At 45.4% G+C, this 20187-nt stretch overlaps 1 protein-coding gene across 3 annotated transcripts in view; it reads left to right on the top strand.

Annotated features, from left to right (window-relative positions):
• Positions 1-20187, top strand: part of MOB4 (MOB family member 4, phocein) — a 178021-nt gene that overhangs the window by 57008 nt on the left and 100826 nt on the right. For all 3 annotated transcript variants that reach the window (XM_085648743.1, XM_085648742.1, XM_085648744.1), the window contains exons 4-5: positions 2988-3030; positions 5921-6007. In XM_085648743.1, the coding sequence (XP_085504869.1) occupies positions 2988-3030; positions 5921-6007 (130 nt within the window). The remainder of the gene's footprint in view (positions 1-2987; positions 3031-5920; positions 6008-20187) is intronic.

Here is a 20187-nt window from a genome sequence, read left to right as displayed (position 1 = left end):
GGTGTGGTTCCAAGTAGAAAAGACCATTCTGAACAACCTGAACCCACTAGCCCTACTAACAACAAACGCATACCCACACGCGAACAACCCTATACGGAGAAATACCAAAATAGCACTGTTAAAACTTGACAGCAGAATGGAGGTCAGTATCAAAGGCTCAAAATCGGAAGCCATATGGGGGAACAACAACCTTAAATACAGAGGGAAAACCCTTAGATTCGACACATGGATAGAGAAAGGCATCTCACACCCGCATCAACTAGAAAAGGGAAACGCATCAATCACATTCGCTGAATTGAAGACAAGCCACCAGCTACAAGACCTAGATCTGTACAGGTTTCTAAAGATAAAGACAGCCATAACAAAATCAAAACTAAGACACCACGCCCTCGATTATCCAATATGTAAAGAACATAAACAAACTAGGCCACCAAGCATCGAAGATATACAAAACACTAAGACCTCTCAAACACAAACTGAATAACAAAACAAAGGGATACTGGGACACACTCGCATCCCCCAATAAAAGAACAGGAGTGGGAAAGGATATGGGCATCGGCCACAAAATCACACCTGTTCTCGCCCAAACCAAACTATGGCTCCTTTACAAAACTTTTTGGGCCCCAGCCCGACTACACACACTACGGCTAAGAGACAACCCAACGTGCTGGAATTGTGGCACGGGGAGGGGGGATTTAGAACACCTGATCTTCCAATGCCCAAGGCTCAAGATCTTCTGGCATAAGGTTATGGACTTTATAGACAATGTTTTTATGTGCAAAATCACCAGGAACTTTGCCTCACTCATCACAGCATTCATTCGAACAGACCTCCCCACAGAGGGAGAGAGAGAACTACTGGACCTACTCCTAACAGCGGCAATCAAACTCCTGCTGAACAACTGGAAAGACTTCTCAAAAATATCCTACAAGAACTGGCTCAACTGGATCACCTACCTTAGAGGAGCAGACAACCTCGCAATGCAATACACCCTGTGGAAGGCGTCTTCCAGAGGCCAATGGGAAGCGTTGGACAAAGCGCTAGTCCCTTATGACCCGCCATAGGAAATAGCTTCAGTCAGATACCAAGGCAAAGACCTGAATTAATGGACTACCTCAGCTTGAGAAAGTATGCGGTCGCGCTTCTTTCCTATCCTTCGCCTTCAACTTACTCCAGCCTATCCTATACACTCCCACTTTATGAACTCTCTCTTCACCATATGAAGCTAGCTAGCAATGGGGGAGCCGACCTAAAGGTAACACTATACTAACCGATATAACATGTAACCCAAGGGCGACGAAAATACCTATTAAAAAAAAAAAAAAAAAAAAAATATGGAACTAAACAAACCTACCACTTCAGTATTTGCCTTTGTTTGCAATTGAATAGTCGTTTGCATTTAAAATGCACTATCCATAGTACATTTTTGGATGGGGGGCGGGGGGGAGGTAAATACATCTTCAAAGCCAACTGACACTGAACCCTGAGCAGTTTTGAATATAATGCACACACATACTGCATCTGCCATCTCAAACACATTAACAATCTGTTTCAAGTCAAAGTCACAGAATATCTCACTTGGCACAACCTAGCTATCTCAAATTCAGGCAAATACACAGAGACCAATCTGTCAGTACTGCAAATGCTGTGCTAGGCAAAATGTTCAGTATTTAAAACAAATAAATGGCTATCCAAAAGTGATGTCTTGACACGTTCAACTAGGTCTAAAAATCTAGATCATCACCTAGCTGTAACACAGATGTTGAGCTTTTCTGTATTCAAGCCAGTCACTTTTAACCTTTACCATATGCATTTCAATACCAAACATTAACAAGCATTGGCATAGCCAATAGGTCTCGCCTTTGGGACCTTATAAGTGTTTAGCCATGCAACAGTTGCATAACTAAACACTTATAAGGTCGCAAAAGCGAGACCTATTGGCTATGCCATGCGGCCGCGAAAGTGAAAGTGATCGCGGTAAAAGCAGCGCGCGCTCCCGCGCACATGCACTGTAGCTCTAGGCTGGCCTGGTAGCACTTTTTGGCGCCCTCTCAATAAGTCTCGCCAGACCAGCGCATGCGCTGGGTCAGGCGAGACCTAAAAACGTGTGGGACCTTTAGGGAGGTTTGAATAGGTTTCTCTAGTTATGCAACCGGTGTTTTAGAGCATGTTTTGGTGCTCACTATAGCAAATTGACAAATGTTGTCCTCTCTTCTCCCTCTAGTCCTACAAACCAACTCATAAAAGCCCCAGGCTTATGGCTCACAGTGTTAACACCATATCCCCTTAACTTCCACCTCCCCTGGTCCCGCACCAGTGTAGAGATAGAACTATTGTTAATGTTAACCAGGTATTAGATCTTCCAGCTTTTCTTTCTTTTTAAGCAATCTTCTTCTGCTAAAGAATATTTTTCTGCTAAATGGATGCCGTGACATCACTTAAAGGCCAAAGGTTACCAGAGTCTCAAGGATTACGGGGCCTTCATGATATGCTGTAAGCAAACACTTGGAGCCTGTGGAAAGTTCATTTATAGCGTCTGCTGAAGCAATGCTGACTCATGGAAGGAACATTGCTAAAATATTCGTGTTTAGGAGTGACTCGCTTAAGAAGGGAAAAGGGTTACCCTAATGTGGGCATCCTCTGGATTCCGTGTTTTCGAAAGTTGGGTCATCTAAATGGAATAGCGATTGCGTTTAAATTGCGGCATTGAGGAAGCCTGTCTTCTAATCATAGCTCATAATTGTTAAATGAGTGTACTTCTGCTGAAGTGTCTAGTTAAAAAAGTAAATTGTATTTTGACCTACAAGCCCATTCTCAAACTGCTTGGGAAAATTGTTTCAGGTATGTGCATTTTCCCTTATTTCATTTCTTGTAAAGAAACCATTTGAATTAGTTTCATTACTTTGTTAGCGTTTTCACATATTGCTTGTTTACACATTTCCAAATGTTTTTCAGTGGCATTGACAAGCGTATATTTTACATTTCAGACAGTTTTGTCTTGAACTTAATGGACTTGCAGTCAAACTCCAGGTAAAGCTTTTCATGTTATTATTTTGATGTTGGGTACTAAATGTCCGGTAGTATATACTCATTAAGAACTCGATGATGCAGCAATTTAGCAAACGTTAATACAAAGAATTCTTCTTGGTTGGTGTACACATTTGACTCTGATGATGCAGCAATTTAGCAAACGTTAATACAAAGAATTCTTCTTGGTTGGTGTACACATTTGACTCTGATGAATACAATTCACCATCAATTTGTGATATGGTTGTGTTGGTCAATTTTACATTTGATCGATAACCAATAAAAACAACTCCGCCATTGCTACTACGTTAGTTGGATAATGGCCTGATTGTACACTTTATGCATACTGCTGCAGAGAAGAGGATTAAAAATAAGTCATAGTATAAGCATCTATTCACCTGTTTGAGAGTAAATAAAACTAGATGTTCTGCTGCAGCTCCAGAGTGACTATGATTGCACTCCTTCGCTCCCCAGTGCTGCCGTTCCAATTACTGTTTTTCTTTTTGTTGTGAGGCTGACAAGCATACGTCAGTCTAAGATATTTTTTATAAGGTTTTTCGCTTCACTTGAAGATTTTTTTTCTCTTGTTGAACCATGAATTGGTTCATAGCTGCGCTGTCACATCGGTGGACCATTCCAGAGGGCTACACAATTACAGCATGTTTATCGAACCAAACCCTCGTGTATATTTTGAAGTAGGCTAATGAGTGTCCAGATTTATTTGATTGATTTTGAATTTGAAATTATTTTCTGTTGAAGTATTTGAATACAAATGAATTTACTTAATTTTTTCTTAAAAAGAGAGAAATTAGCCCCTTAGTGTATAGATCTGTACCAAATTGGCGAGGAGTATCCTCCCTCACATTTGATGTTCCTATGTTGTGCATGAGTTTTAGGATAAATGTGTTTTTCTATCAATGTACATTAGGCCACTAACTACCTGGTTTAATTCAAAGGCCCGCATGTTTCCAAAAATACTACAGGTGTAATAATGAAAGACTTTGTTTATGGACACAATGAATCCTGAACGTTTTTGCATGTTGGGCATTCCTGCGCCCCTGGGAGACTCCAGAGAATTAAAAATACCTGTCCTATTCGTCTTTTTGCTTTGACTTAAGCCTATTAAACAGCAGGCTTGCATAATTTTGTGTTAAAAAGAAAGGGGCTACTTTTTTAAATATGGTTTCCTGGTCAGCCTTTTGTTTAGCAATGCAATTTGTTTATAAATCAAATATTTCAGTTATGTAGATGTTGAAAATGTAATCCATTTAGCAATAGCCTTTGTTTATAGATTAATGCCAATGGCTTGCTTAGTGTCCAAAAGAATATTACTGAGAAGCATTGTTGATTTGCATGAAGAGACAAGAACCCCTCTGCGTACCTGTCTGTTTTTTTTCACTGTCAAGAAACCCAGGTTAACATAACATGTGGGTAGCGCTTTTCCATAGGCATGCTACTATAAGAACTAGAACGAAAATTGGGAGATTTAGCAACATTTCTGATTTCTGTAATGTTTGCAAAACCTAGCAGCCTGCCAGTCACCACGTCTAAAGCCCACAAGTAATTCATTACAAATGTGCAGTTGACAAATTTTAGTGTTGATTTCTTTTTTTTTTTTTTTTTTTTTTTTTTTACACATAGGCCAAGTCTTGACCTTTGCTACTAAAGCACAGAAGCCTCAGGCAGCACTTAGGCCGAATTTCCTCAGGTCTACCACCCGCACTGTTTCATTAGCGTCTGTGGGCTGAGCGAAACACATTGAAAACATTTACTTCATCTGTTATCACCACTCTCGAAAAACCAAAGGATGCATGTTTTTGGTAGATCCCTTCTACCGCTCTCAGATAGGAACTCATTTTTGGAAAGTATGTGAATTTTCTGAAAATGGACATTATCCATACTGTTACCTGACATGCCTGTCTGGCAGAGGGAGGTGTGCTATCCACCAGCAATTTCCTTAATGGGAGCAGGATTTTGAAAATACACGATATTGACATGTTTTTGTACTGTCCAGGGGGATTGGATCTACCCCAAGCCATAACTGCTGCTAGACTTTTTGAAAACCCATTATATACCTGGCATCCACCAATGAGCAGTTTCAGGGCGATCGGAGATGAGCCATTGGCCCACAGAGACCTGTGTCTGTGTTAATGAGCTCCAAGAAAAAAATCCCCCAAAACAATTTGCAATTTTTCTGAAAACTCTCCTGGCAAACTGATCAGCAAAAGAGATGTGTGGCTCCCGTTAATACATTTTAGTGCATGCATAAATGTATAGTTTCAATGGTGATCCTTTGTCTGCTATCTGTATTTATTAGTCTTCCTGGACCACTGCTGCACTTTTATGTTCCTAAATATTAAAATTAATTTCCTCTGTAGACAAGTACCCCTTTAAAAACTTCGTTTTTCCTGACTTTGGACATTCAGGACAAGGTTTTTTCTAGTGCTCAGCCCATTTCTTAAAAAAAAAAGAACACATGCCACTGCAGGCATTTGGAAATCCTCTTATTCATTATTTTCTACAAAGTACTTGGGTGGGAGCTTATACAGGACAGATAAGTATATGGATAGCGTGAAAGACGTGCATATGTTCTGGCCTCACTGCCTGCTGTTTTGGCATTTCCGGTCACTGGTCAAGAAGTGGCGCTGTTCTCATTCAGTCCAAATAGAAGGACTTGGATTGTTCCTTTTCACAAACTTTTTTCTTTGTGGGCATCTCTCGTATTAATGACTTAATAGCGACTTTCTCATAAATGTTCATGCATAAGACAAAAAAATATTTTGTGACTCTCGCCTTTTAATATAGAAATTCACTGGTAAGTTTCTCATTTACGTTTTCTCGAAGAATGAATTTTGTTTTCAGACATTAAAGTTTTGTTAATTTGTGTTTGCAGAGTGAATGTCATCCAGATACATGCACTCAGATGACTGCAACTGAACAGTGGATTTTCCTTTGTGCAGCTCACAAAACTCCAAAGGAGGTAAAGACGTATGTATTCTAAAATGTTTATAGGTGAAAATGATACATGTATTTCATGCAACACCGATAGTCACAATTAAAATTCTTTTATTTTGAAACAAAATTACTTGATTGATTCTATACTTCGTTGTTTTTGCTGTGTCGTCTTGTTACAATTATCTAGTTCTGTTTTTTTTTTTTTTTTGTTTTTTTTTGAGAACTAGACAATGAGATATTCCTCAGCAGACCATGTTCTAGTGACTCGCAATGAAAATCGCTAAGAAGATGTTCTGTATCAGGGCACCATGCGTTTGTTTAATTTCATGAGGCTGTTTACACATGAATCGAAATTTGCCTAGCATAGTTAACGGTAAGTTTCAATTCTATTAAGGACACGGAGGCAAGGATTATGCTTTTCCTTCTTCGCTTTATTAAGAACACAAATTTTTCAGCAGCCAGAAAAGCAATATAAACTATTTTATCCCACACATAGGGGAAAAAAGCTTGTTTCAAACCACAAAAAAATCAACAATCCTGCCACTAGACTACAACTCCCATGAGGTCAACAGTCCCCAGTCCAATTATAATCCTTTCACAGTTTCCGTGGCACGTAGAAAGGTCTCCCATCTTAGGTGTCCCTTCTCTTTGCGCAAGTAACGCCGAAATCACTGGTCTTGTTTGAAACCATCATTGCCTAAAAGGAGGTAAACCACGTGAGAAATCTGCGAAGCAGGCCGTTCGCAAGTCGCCAATGAAACATTGCAACAAACATCAAGCATGGACTTACCGTTACTATGCTAGGCAAATTTCGATTCTATGTTGGGACCGGAGGCTCAGATTATGCTAGTTTAAAGCTTACTTACCACTAACTGCGCCACATCCACCACCGGTTTTGAAATAAAACTAAAAAGTGGAATCGGAGGACCAATCCGCGGCACGCATTAAATCTTCCAAACGGGCTCCCAGAGAAAAAGCCTTTGAAGCCATAGCACCTCTGGCTGAGTGAGCCCCGAACTGGTTAGTATCAATACCAGCTTCTTGCATGACCCAACGCACCCACCTGCCTATGGTGGGGGAGGAGACTGCCTTATGCGGTTTTCTTAAAGCAATAGGAAGTTGTTGCTCGCCATGAGGGCGAAATACCAGTGTTACATCCTCCTATACCTTAAGACATTGCACCACACACAGCTTGGGGACATCCAGAAAGGCTGGGTACGAGATCTCCCGAAGATAATTTTGTACTGTGCCCCACTGTAAACGTAACCCCTTCAGGAGAAAAAACTCTTGCCGAGAAACAAAATTATTCACTTGCCAGCCCAATAAATACCTTTCTCTAAAGGAACTATCAGCCAAATTGGCCATGTTATGCTGGATTTCCTGCCGCAGGGTCTCGGACAAGTCGTTTTCCTTCCAGGTAAAGCGAAGCGGAGTGTCATCAGCATAAGCTATAATCTTAGCTCACAATTCCTTTGCTAAATAGATCAGGGGCGTAACATAGAGATTGGAGAGAATAGGACTCGGGGTAGAGCCCTGTGAAACGCCCGTAGTTACCCTTCTTGGAGCAGAGGAGAACGGAGGTATCCATACCTGCTGCGTTCTATGTTCAAGAAATTATTTAATCCAGCTCCAAGCTAAACCAGAAACCTCAATATTTGAAAGACTGGTGAATAATTGACGGTGGGGCACAGTATTGAACGCGGCGGAGAGGTCCAACAGAATGAGGGCTGCTCTACCGCCGGCATCCAAACATTACCTGATCGCCTCCGATATTTCGACCAGGGCCGTCTCGTACTGTACGTGTCCCTAAATCCTGATTGGGCAGGATGAAGGGCTCCAGATGACTCCACAAAGGTGACCAACTGCTTATAAACTGCTTTTTCGAACACCTTAGCCAACGCTGGGAGAAGGGATATGGGTCGATAGCTAGCTGGCGTGTTGAGATCAAGGGAAGCCTTTTTTAATAATGGTAGTAGTTTGGCTTGCTTCCATTCGGGTGGAACAATGGCAGTCTGAAGTGACATGTTTATAATGGTGTTGACTTCAGAATCAGCCGCTGCTAGCAGTCTTCCTAGGCAGGGATCCGCCGGGTAACCAGATTTCAAGGATTTAAGGATCGACAAAGAGTCATGCAGGCCAATAGGAGAAAAGCCCCTCGGGGAGGAAACATGACAATTGGGCACTGTAGAATTCCTACAAGAGGCTATTGCCTGCCCGGGAGAGCTGGTCCCAAAATTGTCCTGAATCGCCTGAATCTTATCGATGAAAAAGCAGGACAGCCTTTCACACCATGCCACAGCAACTGGTAAGACGGTGCGTTCATCTCCAGGGGTCAGGAAGCTCTGCACGATGGAGAAAATTTCCTTAGAATTATTTTTGGACATAGCAATCTGTTGTGTAGTAGCTGCTTTTAGCTTCCCTAATCGCAGCATAATAATCTCTCTGGGCCTTCCAGAGGACTGTTTTAGCCAAGGGGCAGTAGGCCAGTCTCCAGCTGCGTTCTAGGTTTTTTGCAGAGCTGTTTTAGCTCCTTAAGCTTGCAAGTATACCACGGCTTAGAAGGGGCATTTCTGGCTTGCTTATTAGCGAGAGTAGGAAATACGTTTTGAACTGCCTGGGAGATCCAATTATAAAAGCTGTCTAGACCTCCCTCCAGATTTGTAGCAACAGATGGACGTGTGTCTGACAGAAGCCTGCTCAGAGCCAAAGCGTCAATTCTTGGCGAAGGTCTATTTTGGAGGTGTCCCTTAGTAAAGTGTGGCCTCTGAATGGCCCATGAAAAGTGGATCAGATAATAATCCGACCAAGATGTTTGCAGGGGTTCTTTGACATTTAGAGGAAAATTGGAATAAACCAGGTCTAAACTATGCCCCCCACTATGAGACGAAGAACATATCCATTGGGTGAGTTGAGCCAGATTAAGCGAGTCCCGAAAATCCCTCATATCACTTGCCTCCCCACGATCCCAATGGATAGTAAAATCACCTACGAGCAAAAATTTCGAAACGCGCCTAGCCCTGGGAACAATTACCTCATCCAGAGCTTTCAAAAAGGCTCCCGCGGGGCCGGGGGTCTATACACCAGAGTAACACCCAGTGTAAAGTGGGGCGATATGACGATAGAAAAAATTCAATACCTCTCCCTCCCCAATAGCCTGGGACTCCTCCGGTAAACACCCACTCCTCCCTCATCACCACCGCTATTCCACCACCTCTACCCACTTTGCGATCTACCCTGGCTATTTTATAACCCCTAGGTATAGCTAACTCAATAGCTGGGTTGGAAAACTCATTGAGCCAAGTTTCTGTCACAAAACGTAAATCTAGCTGCTCATCTGATAGTAGCTCAAAAATTTCAGAGGCATGCTTCACTAACCAAATTGACGTCCCAAAGAACAGAGTAGCGGGGCTCCGGGGGGTAAAGAGAGTCGAATACCCCTGAGGAGTCTACAGACAAAAGGGTGTTCTCTAACAGGAGCACCTTCAACTGGGCAATGCGCCGCCGAAATCTCGGAACGAACCGCGTTAATGGACCGATGCTCAAGACCGGCTGTAACCAACTCTGCAAGAAAATTCAGAATGGGAACGACCCCTGCGACCATGGGAACCAGACCCCGTCGAAGACACCAACCCATCCACTTAGACCAAGCTGAACGATACCGCTTGGAGGTACTACTAGCCCAGGCCTTGGACAAGAGAGCCTCAGCCGGTTCCGAAAGGCCTGGGAGCAACCAGCGTCTCCTGAAAGCCGCCATTCCATGAGGTGGAGAGAACCCTGGGCGATGAGGTGATGGAGCTCCTTGTCCGCATTCAGAAGGAGATGAGGAAACCAGGGGAATAGGATTGGAGAATCCCAAGAAAGTTCCAGAAGAACTGGAAACCACACTTGATACCTCCAACATGGTGTCACCACCACCACCTGTGCCCTCTGACGGAGGATCTGCGCCGCTGTGTGTACGATCATGGAGGAAGGAGGGAAAGCATAACTCCGTTCCTGTGCCCATTCCTGGATAAATGCATCCGTAGCTTCCGCGAGGGGATCCGACCTCCAGCTGAAGAACCGAGGGAGCTGATGGTCCAGGCGGGACGCAAAAAGGTCCACCGAGAACGGTCCCCACAAATTGTTCAACCACTGGAAGACTCGAACATCCAGCTTCCAGTGGCTGGAGTCCTTCAGATGCCTGGAGTGCCAATCTGCCACCTGGTTGGCCTGGCCAGGCAGATACTCCGCTGTTACCAATATGTGATGCGCTTGGCAATAGTCCCAAAAATCCTTCACCAAGGCCTGGGAACGGGGGCCCCCCAGATGGTTGATGTAGTGAACCGCTGCGACGTTGTCCGTTTTCAACAGGACACAGAACAGAAACCGGTCCCTGGTCCAGCATTGCTCCGCGAACGACCCCGCTATTAGTTCGAGGCAATTGATGTGCAAAGCCTGTTCGTCCAATGACCAGGCACAGCCGGTGGAGGACTCTCCAACGGGCGCCCCACCCCGACCTGCTGGCATCGGATTCTATGGGCAAGTCTGGGACCGACCCAAAGATCGCTCGACCGTTCCAGGCTTCCATGTGGGTAAGCCACCACGACATTTCCTCCTTGACCTCTTTAGTCAGAGGGACTGTCTGGTCGTATGACAGACCTCTTCTGAGATGGTGTTCTTTCAGGCGCTGAAGGCACGATAGTGCAGGGGCCCCAGAAAGATTGCCTGGATGGACGAGGAAAGAAAGCCCACCACCCGGGCAATCTGACGTAGAGGAGTACGAGTTTTGGAGATGGTCTGTCTCAGTGCGTGTCGAATCTTGGCCATCTTTCTGGACGGTAGACTCCAGGAAGAGCGGATGGAATCCACTACGAACCACAAGAAAACCATGCTCTGGGCTGGCTCGAGGACCGACTTGTCTGCATTGATGATGAAGCCCAGCCCCTGCAGCTGACGGGTCAGCGTCCTGGGACATTGCGCCATGAGCAAAATGTCGTCAAGTTAAACAATCATTCGAACGCCCGGACCCATGAGAAATTCCACCCCCGATGGAGCACCTTTGTGAAATGCCAAGGCAACGAGGAAAGACCGAACGGAAGGGCGGTGAATTCGTAAATCCGGTTCCGCCATTTAAACTGCAAAAACCGCCGGTGTGGGGGATGGATGGGAATCACCAAGTAGGCATCCTTGAGGTCGAGCTGAACCATCCAGTCGCCCGGAAGAAGGACGTCTCGGAGGAGGTGGATCCCCTCAATTTTGAAATTTCGGTAGACCAACCATCAGTTGAATTCTTTTAGGTTGATCACCGGACGCCGACCCCCATCGGGTTTGTCTACCAAAAAGAGATTGTTGAGAAATCCGTTGGGGTGCGGAGCTGAGCGACAAATGGCCCCTTTGTGAAGTAGTGCGGCCACCTCCTCGTCGACCAGCTGCGCATCGGCAACAGAAAAAGTGATGTGACACGGGAAGGCCTCCTGCCGGGCAAGATCGTAAAATTCGATGTGAAAACCCTTTATGGTTTGCAAAACCCATGAGTCTTTTGTAATGTTCGCCCAAGCACTTTGAAACGCCGCCAACCGGCCCCCTATGCAAACCTGAGCGGCCGGTATGACGCTTACCGTGGGCACCACCACCGCTGTTGGTGGTGTTCTTGAATCCGCCTCTCCCGCGGAATTGCTAACCCCTGGTGGGGTAGAAGTTTGTGTAGTTGGCGGTTGAATTGTACTGTCCCAGCCCGGAGCCTTGTCCCCTACCGGGATTGTGCTTACAGCCACAGCCGGTCGCGCGTCCCCAGCCGCGACCGCCCCCTTGGGAGAAACTGGTCTGGAAGACCAGTTTGATGTTGGACTGGGCCTTGTCCAACGAAGTGGATGTGGTCACAAACTTGTGCCCAGCTCTTTCACAAATGGGTCTCCAAAGAGACCTCCTTACTCCACTGCACCTGCCTCTGAAGCGGCCAACTCTCCCAGTTATGGGTCCAGCTTTATCAAAAGCGAGCGTCTATGCTCTGTAGACAGGTCGCAATTGGCGTTACCCAAAAAGATAATCGCCCGCTGAGCCCAGTTCGACAGAACGTCGCGGTATATGGTGGTGCCAGAAACCTCTGCCTCCTCAGCCATATCCAAAATTTTTGTCAAAGGCCCCACTGCATCCAAAAGCTTGTCCTGACATGAACGCCAGGAGTGGTTGATGCCCTTAAGGGGGTCTTTCATACATTTGGGCAGGAAGGTGGCCATCTTAGAGTCCAGCTCCGGAGTCAAAGCCACCTTCCAGTCCAAAGTGGGCCGAGGGCAATGCGCCTTCAAACACCCCCTAGCTTCCTTATCCAAGGGTTTTCGGAGGCGGCCCGCCACAAACTAAGACTATGGCTCAGACAGTGCCTTTTGCTTATATCTTCAGCCCCAGACCTTAGATGTTTCTTGCTGATTTTTTTTGAAACAGTGCATGGGGCACTGGCAGGAAACTCTTCCCACAATGTGTGCACTTTTCATGTATTCTTGAGGGGAGAGTAGTTCTCCGACTGCCCTACGTAATTTAGGTTACGTTTTGTGTTTTAGATAAAATTTTGTTTGATTTCAGGTTTACCAGAGATAGTTACATGAAGAGTTCTAATTCATTCCTTAGCGTCTGACCTGAATGCCATGAGAAATGTTATCATGCCCCAGTCTCTTCTTGACATTGTCGTCTAGGGAAATCAACCTAATAGAGCCTCCTCAATCTTGCGATTTTGCAGTGACTGGGATGCAAGCTCGCTGGACCTGTCCAAAGCTTCACATTTGACCAGAATACTTCTGATGCCACATGGTGTTCAACAGCCATGGTACTCAATAACTTGGGCATGTCCAAGTAGTTCATGTGCCAGATCAACAGTGTTTACATATATGCTTACTACGGCACAAAGGTAAATTTGATGCAGACCCCAAATGCTTCAATCTAGCAGCACGGTTCTCTACGTCTTGTATATGACTTACCTCAAGGGCATAACGACTTGCGACTAGTTTGCACTTAGTATAAGTGATATTTTAAGGCAAATATTCTTACTAAAATAAACATGAGTCAATAAGCAAAAAAGTATGAGGTCAAGATGTTGTTCCATTTTAAGAGCTTGCAGTTTAAGTTTATTAAGAAACTTGCTTTGTTCACCGTTTGGCTTCGTTGCAATCGGGACTTTCAAAGGGATGTAACTGATTTAAAAAAAATATTCACTCCAGCGTAACCACTCTCCGACAACTAACTAGTCCATCCCTACAATCCTACTTTATAATGCATCCATGTATCATCTAGAACTAAAAATCTTTTTTCGAACTGAAAATGTATGATGTCACATGAATATAAAAGTTGCAAGAAGGCCTGCACCATGAGAGTATTATGTGGCAAAATAGATGGGGTGTGTAAATAGTAAACATGCACCAAAACACACTATTAGTTATTATTCAATAATTTGCACATTTGTAATCCTAGTTAAACATATATTACGATTCCTTTTCCACATGAATGGTGCCTGGGTAACCGGTCTTTACTACCAGTTATGAAGAGGTTTTTTGAAAGAGCAGTCAAAATATGTTCTCCACATACACTGTACACCAGACTATATTTTAAACATTGTCCTGGGAGGTTTAATTAATTTTCACTTTCCCTCCATTTTTTGTGTGCCTATTCATGAGTAACTTGACTCTATCATCCCATCATTCCTCTTTCGTGGCTACATCAGCCCCTAGCAGGCTTAGTCCAACACTTCAAAATATAAGGCTACACCTTAGCTAATGACACTCTGATCATCCTATAGCTGACCTTCCCAAAGAACGTAAATCTCTGTGGAACAGGTAACTGGCTCTGAGCCATTGATTAATGGATGCTGTAGTGCTGCCTTAACGCAACACTCTCAAAACGGTGATACTAACCATGTCTATAATGAAGAACTATCCACTTGCAACCATCTGCACCACCAGAGATAACTGTGGACATGACAACACAGAAGTGATATGGTTTCCAACCTGTCCTGATTCTCTAAATGATCCATGTGACAAGATTAGCTTTTTCCATGGAATTTCTTTGGTGTATTTTCTCACTTCTAGATGCCCCTCAGAAGATCCAGGCTACAGTCTCCCTTGTCATGTCTCATTTTGGCTCTTCAATGGATTTTACCCGGACGCTTGAGTATTGAGAATACAAAATGTATCCGCAAGAAAACTACTAAACCTCTGTCTATGGTGCCATATCCTATTCGTTAAGCACTTCCCTGACCCAGAGGCCAGATGCACAGCTTTCAAGGCTCTGCATGAACCAAAGTGTCATTTATTGCAAGGAGTCCTCCTTCGTCCTAGAAAAGCTGAACCGACGTTCATAGACTAAACCTCTTTGTCCATGATGGCAAGTCTCAGATGACCGCCTCTTCTTACAAGAAGAAAAGCTTTGGTGTAATGGCCTTCTCTCTAGACTGGGGGTGAGTGTCTGAAATGTTTCAGCGCACCATTCATCATCTCCTTGTGTTTACTTTGTTCACCCTAAGTTGTCAGGGTATGCCCGACATGGGTCCCTTCCTCACTTTGCCCCTGGATTCAAGCTAACCTGGCTGATGAGGGTTGTTAGCCCGAAACTGGTCCCAGGGTGCTTGTTTCCGGTCCAGAGAAGACCTGGCTTGGCAGTACGGGCTCGACTATTCCACGAGGATCAGGGTCAAGACTGATTTGCATATGGCTGGATTTGAACTTTGTTGGCGAAGTGAGGTAAAGAACGATGATGGATTCTACCCAGATCTGTGGCTAGGGGAGAGAGTCTGAAAAGTTTCAGCACTCCGTCCATCTTTTTGTGTTTGCTTTTCTCTAGACAGGCAGCAAACTTAGGCAAACTTGCAAAGACAAACGTCCAAGATCTGTTGGAATTGGGGGGGGGGGGGAAACTGAAGACTACTCTTTTTAAATCAATGAGAACACATCGCACAACCTTGAGACAAAACCAGTAAGTATTGCTAAGATGGCAAGAACCAACTCAGGATAGTACTTGTCTCGAATTTGAGGAAATCTCCCTCCGAAACACAAGACATGCCCAGCTATCGCTTACTATCCTTTACTTCATTGTACACACATGTGCTACATATTCAGCAAAACAACATACAAAGAGCAGCCTCTATCATACTTGCACCGTGCGAACCACTTTGGTCATGACCGTATTGCATTTACAATCATTCTTCCACTAACACATTAGTGCTTAAATGCTTAGGTGTCCTGTTAAGCACTCATTTTGCTTTACTAAACTTCATATTGCAGGAACGAAAGCACAAGTTTATAACTTGAAGCACTTCTCGTATAGCCCACACTAGAAACTCTTATACTTTCATCCAAGTACATTCAGAGTAGCGTGCCCCAGTCCACAAATGCCCTTTGGCGCATCATCTTGACTATGCAGTATATAACGCAACTATATGGCAGGTACAACTGTCTGCATTAGTGCACACCATTGAACCATGACTTAACAGGCATTTGCTTAAAAAAAAAAAAGTTACGACTTTTATGCTTTTGATTTATAATTTATCTTCTTCTTAAGACGTTTGCCTCTCATTGAGATTAACCTTTCTATTGTGCTTCTGTATCTAACAGGAATAAGTGTGCTTTACTTAGAACAATACATCAATTTAAAGTTTCAATGGTTTGTTCAAGAGATTATAGGTTAAAACTTTGAAACTGAGAAGTGGAAAAAGACATACATGGCTTGGATAAGAGGACTTCAAAGAAGTGCCAAAAAGTATTTTCATGTTTTATAAAAATTTCCGGTAATGAGATATGGTTGAGATCTTAATAGTAGTGGACGATGGCACCAGTGAAGGATTATTTCAGTGAAAGATGTGTTGAAATCAGTGGGGGTTCCGCTGAGAAGTGTCTTTAGTCCTGATGCTCTAGATGATCAAATTGTGTGTATAGGTGGAAATTCCAAGTTCCGAGTATTGTACATAAGACAATGTTTTTTGCATTTTATTCTGGCCTTGATTGGGAGCCATTATAAGGCTTTAAACATAAGATGTGGCCAGATTTTCTTTTTGCTGAGACAGGCTGTGGCATGAAAATAGCCTTGATCATGGCCAGCGAACAATTAAGTACACCTTTGGTGGCTTTTTTCAGCTGAGAGCGTTACCAGGTATGTTCTCTCTTATAATGTAATAGTAGAAATAAATTGCTAGTTTGGGCTATCTTGTTGATGTAATGTAGTGTTAGTGTTGCAGCCCAAAGATTTTACAGAGGTGGAGAGGGAAATTTGAATGGCATGCAGTGAGTGCATTAAGGCATGAAGTGTAAAACTTTTTTCTGAACCTAAGCGTGATATGGATGAATACTGATTTTGGGAATAGAGTTGTTTGTCATCCACTGCTGGCTTTTACTTAGACTCGACCGGAGGATAAAAATGTCTTTGAGCACACATAAATAAGCTGACAACACACATTTTAGAATCCATCAGTCGTGTACCGAGAGGTCCCAGGTATATATTGAACAGTCCTGGGGCCCCATTTTAATCATGGGAAGGACACCATACATATTATTGCACCTGTTGAGGTGTGGTTATCAATTTTCACCAGTTGGTTGTGATGAGAGATATAGGAGAACCAATTTGATACTTGCAGAAGGCATTATGGAAGACCATGCCAAATGCTGCTGATAGATAAAGCAATGGGGTTAAGCTTTTGCCATCCTTATCTGATAGACATCTAGCCGCAGATTCCTTCTCTTAGAATGTCCTCGAGGCGCCCGACTGGGTCCGAAGACTTTTCAGCAGTACCTCAGCGTGCCGGAGGATGGCGTCTAATGGCTCTGCCCTGCCGTTGTCCACGGATATGACGTCAGTGGTGCCATAGAAGTACCTCCTGGCGCGTAGACGTTAGTTTTCTTCTTTACCGCGCCTACAGCGCGGATCCGGGGGAAGCGGTTCCTCTGGCCTGTTTCTTAGGCCTTCCTGACGCCTTTTTGCGACTGGGAACAGTGTGCCGATGCCTTCTGGCTTTAAGTCGCGTGAGACCTGTACACGGTAGAAGTAATCGACTGATCTGCACGCGATTTGTATGTGGTGCTTGGGTGAGCACCACAACTCTGTGGAGTGCGACGCCTGTCTGAAGCTGAAGTCCCTGTAGGTAGGGGTGGGCGGAATTTGCGAAATCCACTTTTGCAAATTATCGCGAAAATGTTAATTATCACAAACACGCGGAAATATCGCGAAGATGCAGAAGTTTTTTTCCCGCATGTTCGTGAGATTTTTCTGCATGGTTGCAGCTCTCCAACTTACCCATGTGGTTGCTCGCGGGCACAGCCATCTTGTTTTCAGTTGTCTCGCGGTCCATGATCGCGAGAAGAAAGACGTGATCGCGTGACGCATGACGTCACTGCGGGCGCGAACTGTCGCGAGACAGCGCAAATGGCTTAAAACAATACAACATCTCATGGAGAACGCGACCGGATCAAGAAAACTTGTCGGCGAACGCAGGGATTCAGGTAAGGCGATCGCGCGCGAGAATGTATTATTTTACAGCACGAGCAAGAAACAAATTATCGCCAAGCTGCGGAATGTGGAAATTTTGACATTTTCGCGCTTTCCGCGGAACACAAAAATGTCAAATTATCGCAATTTCCGCAAACGGAACGAAATTTTAGCCCAGGCCTACCTGTAGGAACGTAGGATGAAATTGTTGTCCGCCCGCATGTTCCGTTCAGAGTCCAAGCGCCGCTGGTCTCCATCTCGAGCTGAGGCTCCTGTTCGGGGCAGGTCACGGAGTCGTTCCCGATGCAGTCGCTCGCCTTCCTCAGATAAGCACAAGAATAAGTCATGGAGGCTGTCGGCTTCACGTAGCTGTGACGTCGGTGGCTGCTGCTCCCGGTCTCTACCTGACACGGTCGCTCAGCAGTCGACCCCTACCTAACCACCCCCCCCCCCCCCCCCCTCCCCTCCCCATTTCCTGGGGTTGAGGGCGACTAGGACCCATATGAAAGCCTATTTCCAGGCTTTGTAGGCCGTCTTTGGGTCGACCCCTCTCCCTGGCGCGCCTTTGGGCCCCACAGAGGTGGTAGGGACTCAGACTGGGAGCTCGCCAGCGGGTTCACCATCGGCACCAGTCAAGTACCCTGACTCCGGTTCCGGAGTCACTGTAATGTCGGGATTTGACCCGTGTGGCTTCCCATTCAAATGTCTGTCTGCAGTCCACCTACGGTGTCAGGGCACATTCCTGTGGGGCTCCCTGCGATGAGGTCAGATGCAGCTGCAGCAGGGGACTTGTCCCAGAGTCGACGCCGTCCCACACCACAGTCTCCCATCACAGTCTATGTCGAGTCGATGCTGTCCAGACACCGGCCAACGGAGTCTCCTTCGGCGTTTGTCGATGTGGCGCCTTCTCGACTACGTTCGACGCCGGCAATGTCCTTTGCTGATGGTGGATGAGGCCCCTGGGGATTCACCCCCCCCCCCCTCACCTGGGGACCTGGGCGAGGCCCTCCTTGGTAGACCCTGTGGAACATGCTATCACACATCGTCATTGCCTGGCTCCAGATGACCCTGTCTGCCCCTACTCCCTAGGGTACAAGGCTTGTCGTCCAGGAAGACTAAGCTTAGTTGCCATCGTCCTCTCCTCTGATACTTCCACCCACTAGGGAGTCTCGCTGGTTGGAGACATGTGGTAGACAAATGTTGGCGTCTGCGAGCTCGGGCATTCAGTCCTTGAACATGTCCTGTGTGTTTGCAAGAACTACTTTTGCCCTCTGACTCGGTTGAGCGCCTCCTTCCTTCCCTCTCTTACGGAAGGCCCTCGGGCTGACCTGACTCGGATACTCCAGGATCGTCATGAGCTGGCAAAATGTTTGATTCGATCAGCCATGGACACTTCTGACTCTGGATTGGGCTATGGCCAGGCCAGATGCTCTGTGTCGCCATGCTTGGCTGCATGATGGCAGTTTTCCTGAGAATGTTCAGGAGCGTCTCCGAGATTTGCCCATTGATGCGGCCCATCTTTTTGACAGTCATGCGGACTCAGCGGTCCAGCGTCTCATGTCGGGTTTCCCGTGATTGACATTGTTTTAAGTCCATTGTTGCGGACTTATTGCCTTGCTTGCATTGGTTGCATTATTGTCACTGCCTTTCTCTGGTGTCCGTCTCAGGGTTCAAGCTATTTCCCAGACGGAGAGTACAGCTAGACAGCTGTTTCTGCCCTTTTTAGCTCCTCTAAGCAGTAATCTCAAGGTGTTTCCTTCCTTTTTATAGGGATGTGACATACCCAATGTAGGGTATTCGTTGGTTATTGTATAGCCATTCTACTTTGCCTGGGGAGGTATTCTTCCTTGGTGGTGTATGTACAATGGCCCAGATACAGTTCTTCCTGGATGGTGTAGGTCCTTACTGAGGATCCCAAGAGGTCCTCTTAGGATCATCGTCTTTCCCTCTGGGGTACTTTCCTATAGTTCATGCTGCAGGCTTATCGCAATATGTTGTGGGACTTCTCCTCTGGTAAGACCCACAAGGGTGGCATAGCTCTCTTTGGAGCTTACATGTTTGTATTTTACGTTTGGTCCGTAGTTCTCTCCTTCTTCGGAGGATGCAGACTTCTCCAGAGTATTGTTGGGTTTACGCTACGACTGGCTAGCCTGGCGTGTTCACTCCTTCATTTTCTTGCCTTTGACTGTCTTGCAAGCGTTTCGCTGTGTTTCCACCTTTTTTTTGCCTATGTTGGCAGTCGTAGCCGTAAGCCATTGTCTCTTGTGAGCATGGTTTTCTATTCCACTTCCGGAACAGTTTCTGTTCCGCTCAGTTATCGCACCAGTCTGTGGGTACACACTGGGTACATTCATAGGCACCTGGTGGCCTGCTGGTCCAACTTGCGCCACAGCGTTGGCTGCATTCTAATCTTTGTGGTATTGTCTAGTCTTCAGTCGCCTGTGTTGGGAAGTGCTTATGTCCTTGGTCGTCTTTTTGCTCATTGCCAGGCAGGGGCTCAAGTCCCTCTACTCATTGCCTCGGCCGATGTTATCCTTGGTCTGTCTGTTCAGAGATGCTCTCTCTTTCTCTGTTTCTCTCTCTCTCTCTGTCTCTCTCTGTCTCTCTCTCCTGTCTGTCTGTGTCTGTCTGTCTGTGTCTCTATCTGTCTGTGTCTCTCTGTCTGTCTGTGTCTCTCTCTCTCTGTCTGTGTCTCTCTCTCTCTGTCTGTGTCTCTCTGTCTGTCTGTGTCTGTCTGTGTCTCTCTGTCTCTCTGTGTCTCTCTGT

This window comes from Triturus cristatus, chromosome 3_2 (assembly GCF_964204655.1).
Source record: "Triturus cristatus chromosome 3_2, aTriCri1.1, whole genome shotgun sequence".
NCBI classification, from domain to species: Eukaryota; Metazoa; Chordata; class Amphibia; order Caudata; family Salamandridae; genus Triturus; species Triturus cristatus.
Note: the sequence above shows the minus strand (reverse complement) of the source record. Positions and strands in the feature narration are given on the sequence as shown.